Source organism: Orycteropus afer, unplaced genomic scaffold, assembly GCF_000298275.1.
Source record: "Orycteropus afer afer isolate SDZICR_OR568_19922 unplaced genomic scaffold, OryAfe1.0 scaffold00097, whole genome shotgun sequence".
Classification (NCBI taxonomy): Eukaryota; Metazoa; Chordata; class Mammalia; order Tubulidentata; family Orycteropodidae; genus Orycteropus; species Orycteropus afer.
The window spans coordinates 3,559,627-3,567,616 of record NW_006921684.1 but is presented as its reverse complement, the minus strand read 5'-3'; the positions used below and the strand labels follow the sequence as shown (position 1 = coordinate 3,567,616).

The 7,990-nt window shown below is 34.8% G+C and overlaps 1 protein-coding gene across 1 annotated transcript in view; it reads right to left on the bottom strand.

Annotated features, from left to right (window-relative positions):
• Window positions 1-7,990, bottom strand: part of MON2 (MON2 homolog, regulator of endosome-to-Golgi trafficking) — a 213,996-nt gene that overhangs the window by 134,902 nt on the left and 71,104 nt on the right. The window contains exons 9-11 of the mRNA XM_042781208.1: window positions 3,022-3,146; window positions 2,504-2,643; window positions 1,164-1,317 (exon numbers count right to left, since the gene is read on the bottom strand). Coding sequence (XP_042637142.1) covers window positions 1,164-1,317; window positions 2,504-2,643; window positions 3,022-3,146 — 419 coding nt within the window. The remainder of the gene's footprint in view (window positions 1-1,163; window positions 1,318-2,503; window positions 2,644-3,021; window positions 3,147-7,990) is intronic.

The window sequence follows — 7,990 nt, the reverse complement described above, 5'->3', positions numbered from 1 at the left end:
TCTGTGTTAATTGGTTTCCCTTTTCTTTGTTGAAGAGGGTCTGTGCAGTCCTTCTGCCTAGTCTGCCATCTTACCATTTGATTTCTTGACTGCTGCTTCCATGGGTGTTGACTGTGGATCCAAGTAAAATGAAATCCTTGATAACATCAATCTTTTCTCTGTTTATCATGATGTTGCTTATTGGTCTAGTTGTGAGGATTACTGTTTTCTTAATGTTGAGATGTAATCAATATTGAAGGCTGTAGCTTAGCTCTTCATCAGGAAGTGCTTCAATTCCTTTTTGATTTCAGCAAGTGAGATGTTATCTGCTTATCACAGTTTGTTACTGAATCTTCCTCCAATGCTGATGTCTCATTCTTTTTGATATAGTCCAGCTTCTCAGATTATTTTCTCAGCGTACAGATTGGATCAGTCTGCTTTTATAAAGATTTACAGCTTTGGAAACCATAAGGGGCAGTTCTACCCTGTCCTAAAGGGTCACCATCAGCTGGCATCTATTTAATGGCAGTGGGTATACAGATTGAGTAAGTATGGTGAAAGGACTCAACCCTGACACATATCTTTCCTGATTTTAAACCATGTAGTATCCCCTTCCTTTGAACAACTGCCTCTTGGTCTAGTACAGATTACACATGAACACAATTAAGTGTTCTGGAATTCCCGTTCTTTGTAGTATTATTTATAATTTGTTATGATCCACACAATCAAATGCCTTAGCAGTCAATAAAACACAAGTAAATATCCATCTGGTATTCTGTGCTGTAGCCAAGATCCATCTGACATCAACAGTGATATCCCTCATTACATATTCTCTTCTGAATCTGGCTTGAATTTCTGACAGGTCTCTATCGATGTAGTGCTGTAACCATTTTTGAATTATCTTTGGCAAATTTTATTTGTGCGTGATATTGATGATACTTATCGACAATTTCCACATTCTGCTAGATCACCTTTCTTTGGAAACTCATCTATGCCAGGAAATTCAGAAAGAAGTTATCTGTCCCACTGCCTAAAAGACATCCACATATGTGATTTCCAAAGAAAGGTGATTCAATGGAATGCCTTAGGAATGTTAGGTCTAAAATTTTTAATGTAATTCAGAAAGAAGAATTTTAGTATTAAATAAATATCATCCCTCATAAAATAATGCAACTACTACTTACTAGGTGGCTTTAGCACTGCCTTGAACTGTTATAGACAGAATAGGTATCCAAGTTCCTCTATATTCAAATGCTGGTAGCAAAGTAACACCTCCACCAATTCCCAACATTCCGGAGTTTGCAGGTGCTGAGACTGGGCCACCTGAGTTATTGTTTCCTATAAAATGAGGAGGAAAAAAGCAAAGATACTGATTTACTACTTAATTATAAGTCAATAATATTCAAACAACTGGTCAATTTTTAAAAATTTCTTGTGCCACAGGAATTAGGTACCACACAAGTAAGTGAAATTTATCAATCTCATCTGGGCTACTAGAGACTCTCCTTGTTTCTCCAAAACAACAATTTTGTTTTTTAAATAAAAGCTACAAATAATTAGTGTGATGGAACAAACATCTGGAAACAGGTAGTGGTGACTACTGGACAATATGACTATAACTAATATCATTGAATTTTACACTTTAAAATGTTTAAAATGGCATTGTTTTTGTTTACACTTATTCTACCACAATAAAAAATTTGAAAGCTACTACTAAGTAAAACATACTGATAATTTTTATAATATCCCTTTTGCTTGAACTTTTTTTTTTTTTTTTTTTTAAATCAAAGGTGAGAATGTTGTTGTTGTTGTTATATGCTGTCAAGTCGGACCCGACTCATAGCAACCTCTCCTTGGATTTCCAAGGCAGTATCACTACGGAAGTAGATTGCCCAACCTTCCTTCCAAGGGGTGGCTGGTGGGTTTGAACCATCAGTTTTCTGTTTAGCAGTCAAGTGCCTTAGGCACTACACTAAGATAGTACAGAGTGGAAGAGAAAGAAGGTAAAGGGAATCAAAAAGCCATATACTGATTCTCAAAGAAGCTTAAAACAAGTTTACCCCTTTTGTTAGATACTAACAGGGAGTCACTGTATAGGGGCACTGAGCTTCTGTTAAAACTGATGAAAAAATGTAGAAATGAATAGTGGTGATGGTTGCACAACACAATGAATGTAATTAATGTTACTGAACTGTACATGTAAAAACTACTGAAAAGGCAATAAAATAGAGAGAGGAGGACTAACAGACTCTAGGGTCTTTATTATAAAGAGACATCAAATGAAAATTCTTCTAAAATGAAGATTAGCGTCTAAGCTTCTGGTCATAGGTAGAGAAACTGAAAATCTATCAGAGAAGAAAACAAAAAGTATTCTGAAAAGAAATGAAGTCAGTTGTCTGAATGAGATCAAAGTACTTTCCAAGTGTCTTTACTATCAGTACATTTCAGTAATCCGAATTTCCCTCAGAATGGTGTATACTGTAAATTATGAAGCATATAAAACAAAATATGAATAAGCTTTTACCAGCTTGGTTTGTTGTAGCAGATGGATTTCCAGTAGGAGGGACAAGAAACAATGATTGGATAAATGATCCCAGTGCATTCACAATATCACGAAAAACCTTGGTAGAATGCTGTTTCATATCATAGGATTGACAAAATGACCTGTAAAATAATTTAAAATGTTTCTGGAAAGACATCTGAATATACTTAAATATTTTTTATAGCATATGATGTTGATAAATCAGTTTCAATTATATAATTAAAACTTTATTACACCTGAGTGATTTAAATTTATACAAAGGCTCTGAAATTAAAGTTCAAAAAATTATTTTGGCTATATTAACTCAGTAAATTCAGATTAATGAGAAGTATACTTTTTGCACATTTTGTAGCTCTTTTCCATACCCATAACCCTGCTTCTCTAAATATACGTAATACACAATTTTGTTTAGAAATCACTAGTATTTGAGAATAAATAAACTCTTCTGACTAGCATCAACATTAACCTACCCATTCAGCAAAATATTACTGAGGTTTTACCTTAAGAGCTGAGGCTGCACACAGAGTCTATGTATTGATTCTACTGCAACTGCTCGTAACCACTGTGGTTTATCTGCATCCAGAAATTTCACCAGAAGTGACAGAAATATCTCACATTCAGTTACCTAAAAAGTAAAAGTTCTTTTGATAATACTTCTTCGGATGAAAGAGAAAAATAATCAATTTCATTCTTGTTCTTCACTTAGTGCTATGGACAAACCAACTTTTAGATTTGAAATAAATTAAGATTCCTACTGGAAAAGTAGCTGCATGTAGAAAATTTAACAGTAAAAATAATCATAGTGTTTCTCTAAAATTAACCCCAGTTCACATTAGTGAACTGCTATTGTTGTTAGGCACAACTGAGTCAATTTCAACTCATAGCAAACCAGCGTGACAGAGCAGAACTGCCTTTCCTAAGCTGTAATCTTTACAGAAACGTATCACCACATTTTTCTCCTGTGGAACCACTGGATGAATTTGAACTGTTGATCCTATGGTTAGCAGTCAAGTGCTTAATCAATGTCCCACCAAGGCTCCTTAGTGCCAACAAGATAAATATTCTTTAGGACACACTGCACAACATTATGCCATCCCCATTTTTGCAAACTGTGAGGCAGCATATGTTATGTAAATTGCTGATAGGTTTATATGCTCTTCAATAATACCAAAGAAGTTTTTACACATTTTGTCCTGCTCCTTTAAAAATAAAGAGGCAATAAGCCAATGGAAGTTTAGCATATTTTCAAGAAGGAATCTCTGTAGTTCCCCAGGTATAAGATATAAAAAGTACTTAGAATAAGGCTTGGTTGTTATATAACTTCATTCTGATAAATAGTAGCTGTCATCTTTATCTATAGATATCATCTCCTTAGAAAGCTCTTTGTAAATAAATATATTGTTTAAAGTACATTCTAGGTGTTCATTAAATGTCTGATGACTGAGTAAACAGTTTATTCAAAGATTAATGGATTGTTTCTGCCTATTACATATTAGGAGAGGGTGTGGCACGACCTCTGGGAAGCAAAAATTAAATGGACATTGGATTCCTAGGATAAATTGATTCTTGGTTACTGGATGTTTTAGCCATGTGTGCCCTGTAATGACTGTGCCAAAACTTGAGGGGAGGGATTTGGTAAGTACAACTGCACTCGGGATTTAAGCCCAAAGCTTAGTAGTTGGTATTTTCTATTATCTTTAGTATCTTTAACTGGATGCTTGAAAACCAAGCATAACTGTGTGGATAAAGGACTTTACCCTTAAAACTTTTTCTTTCTTTCTTTTTTTTTTTTAAATCAGGCCTTTGTTACGGATTTTATCCTTGGACTACTTAAGTCATAACGCAGATGAGGTTAGTAGTCACTGACCTAAACATGATATACTTGAAATGCGCTAAATCAGAAATCAGATACCTCAACTTCTTCATCCAAAAACCCTGAGCATGACAAGTTATACAACATTCATAAAAGTACCCTCACCTTCCTGAGACTCCAAATGAGAAAAATGTTAAGAATAAAAACTTTCCCTAAACGTGATAAAGTTCCATACAAATGTAGACATCATCATTTTTTCTCAAGAAAAAGAGACTTCATAAGGAAGGTCTTTACAGAAAGAACTAAAAAAGGAAGAATCATATTAGTGACTCAAAATAGCAACAGCTGTGTCTACTAAAGAGTTTTAATATTAGTAGGTCATTAAAAAATACAACAGTTGCTTTGGAGTGAAGCCAAAGAAGCCAAACCTATTGGCATTGGGTCGATTTATAAATGTGGTAGTAGAATTTAAGGCTCATCAGCTGGGTTGTGAGGCCAGACGATAAAAGTTCTCAAAAACATCAAGTATATCACAGTGAAAGAAATTAAAACGTTACAAAACCTGCCTTGAAGAACATCATTTCCTCTCTTGTGATAGAATGGCTAAAATAAATCAATCATTTGATGTATACTGTGTCACTAAAACCTTACAACTGGAAATGAAAAAAAGAGTCTTTCTCCAGAGGCCTGGAACTTAATGTGTTTCCATTGTCCCTCCTTTCAAATGTGAAAGTCTCATCAGAGAACTAGTGTTGAGGATACTAAATTGTTCTCAAAGGTTTAAATGGAGGACTCTTACTGTAAGTCTATTAAATATTTCCCCCAAGAGGTTGTACTTAGAGGGAAACAAGTATTAAGATTAATATATATGATTATTCTACCATAAAAAGACGTAAGTTCTAATAAATGCTACACATGGATAAACCTTGAAAACATTATGCTAAGTGAAGTAAGACACAAAGGGACAAATACTGTATGATTCCATTTACATGAAATATCTAGAAAAGACAATGTATAGAGATAGAATTTAGATGAGTGGTTACTATGGGCTACAGGGAAGGTCAAATGGAGAGTTAATACTTAATGGGTACAGAGTTTCTGTTTGCAACGATGAAAAATTTTGGAAACAAACAGTGATGAGGGTTGCATAACACTGTATACTTGAAAATGGTGAAAATGGCAAATTATATGTTGTGTATATTTTACCACAATTAAAAAAAAATACTAGAATCTATGGCCTAAAGGAGCTCTGGTGGTACAGTGGTTAAGGCTTTTGGCTGCTAACCAAAATGTCAATGGTTTGAATCCACAAGCTGCTCTACAGAAGAAAGATGAAGTGGTCTGATTTACAGCCTTGGAAACCCAATGGAGGTCGTTATGAATTGGAATCAACTTGAAGGCAGTGGGTTTGTTTCTTTTTATGGCCTAAGTCTAATTCTTGTGACATGGAGACGTATTTAGTACTCCATGAACTCCATTATCCTAGCATGAGAGGCCATGAATGTTTCTGAATTCATATACCCTTTGGTATTAGATAATAGTCAAGAGGTATCTGATGGCTTAAGATGAATCAAAGCCATCGTGGTTCAATTTCTAGTCATATTATAACACAGATGTCTAATAAAAAATCATGTACATAAAATAACTGTAGGCTTGAGAGACAATGAAAAAAGTCTGGTAGAATATTGAAGTGCAGGAGTCTATCAGGGCTGGATAAGAATTAACAATCTTATGCTACTGGATTTGTTAATGATAAAACCCTATATTAGAGAGATGTCTGTGAAGAAGTAACAAATTAGGTTGGCCAATCAATTTAGTCTTATTCATTCCTTTCTAAAAGCAGTAGGTCAAAAGGCAGAAGAGAAATATGCTAGCCACTTACAGTTAGTTTCATATTAAGGGCACTTTCCAAAAGGAAAAAAAAAGAGGTATCTGGGCACAAGTCCTAAATGATTCAGAGGGCAGAGAAGCACCTGCTCAGATGAGAAAAAGGGGGAAATAAAATCATTTAGTGAATATATCTCTACCTGAATGAGTGAGACATTCTGAATTCCTCTAGTCACTAATTAAATGAATTATTGTTTGGATATTAGTTATTTCACCCCTGAGCTTCTTGATATAATGAGATAAATGGGAGACTCATTATTTATTATTACATTGGGGAAGAACACTGATTCGCTAGTACAGTGGTTCCCAAAGTATGGTCCCTGGATCCCTGCGGTGTCCCCCAAGACCCTTTCAAAGGGTGTGAAGTCAAAATTACATTCATAACAATACTAATATTATCTGCTTTCTTCAATGCATTAACATCTGCAGTGATGGTATGAAAGTGGGTGAAATAGCTGATGTCTTAGGATGAATCAAGACAGTGACAACACATGAAATCAAATGTGCATCAACTGTTGGATGTAAACAAATTTGCTTTATAAACTTGCACCCAACGCACAATTGAAAAAAAAAAAAAGACAGTGACTCCAAACTTTATTAGTATCATCGTATTTTTCATTCAACATCCATGGGCAATTTAAAAAAAAAGGTCAGTTTTAAGAATCATGATGAATAAAAATAAAATTAAGTACACATCTTTTTAATAGGCTCTATGTCAAATGGGAAATATACCTAAAGTACTCCTGTATCAAAATATCAAAGAAAACGATGATGTAGAATGTAGTGCTAAAGAGTGTGGGCTTTGGGGTCTAACAGATTTAGTTAACACTTCAGCTCTGCAACTTAAAAGTGGTATGGCCTCAGGCAAATTACATAAAAACCCTCAGCCTCATTTTCTCTGTTGTAAAATGAAAATACGAATTCCTATTTCACAGGTTTGTTGTAAAGTCTAAATTAATTAATGTATATAAGCACATGATAGTTTCCAGAACAGAATATATCCTCAGAAATTACTGAGGATCCTGGGTGGTACAAATGGTTGCTAATCAAAAGGGTAGTGATTTGAGTCAATCCAGAGGCACGTTGGAAGAAAGTGGCTGGCAACCTACATTAGAAAAATCAGCCAATGAAAACCCTATGGAACACAGTTCTACTCTGATTCACATGCAACACCATGAGTCAACTCGATGGCCACTTATTTTTTTTAATCTCTGAAGAAGAACACTGGATGGACAGAAAATAAAATCAGTGGATAGAAACCATGTTTTACAGAAATGAAAGATAAATACTTCCTGTTTTAGGAACAGAAACAAAATACTAATTCTGCATTTGTTATGATGAAGATGACATTGTAATCATACTGCAGTATAAGAGGGAACAGAAGAAAAGAGTTGGGTCTCTATAACTGACTAAACCAAAATCCAAACCCACTGCCACTGAGTCAATTCCAACTCACAGCAACCCTATAGGGCACAGTATAACTGTTTCATAGGGTTTCCAAGGCTGTAATCATTACAGAATCACACTACCACATCTTTCTCCTGGTGGGTTTGAACCACTGACCTTTCAGTTATTAGCTGAGTTAGTGAAAATGAAACAGAAAACAAATGCCTTCTTCCTATAGCCTTATCTTAATGTAGTAGGTAAGCTAGCATTCTAAAGACGATGCAACATATCTGACAAGGGACTTATCTCTAGAATTTATAGAACACTTCAACACCTCAATAACAAAAAGACAAACAATCCAATTAAAAAATGGGCAGAAGACA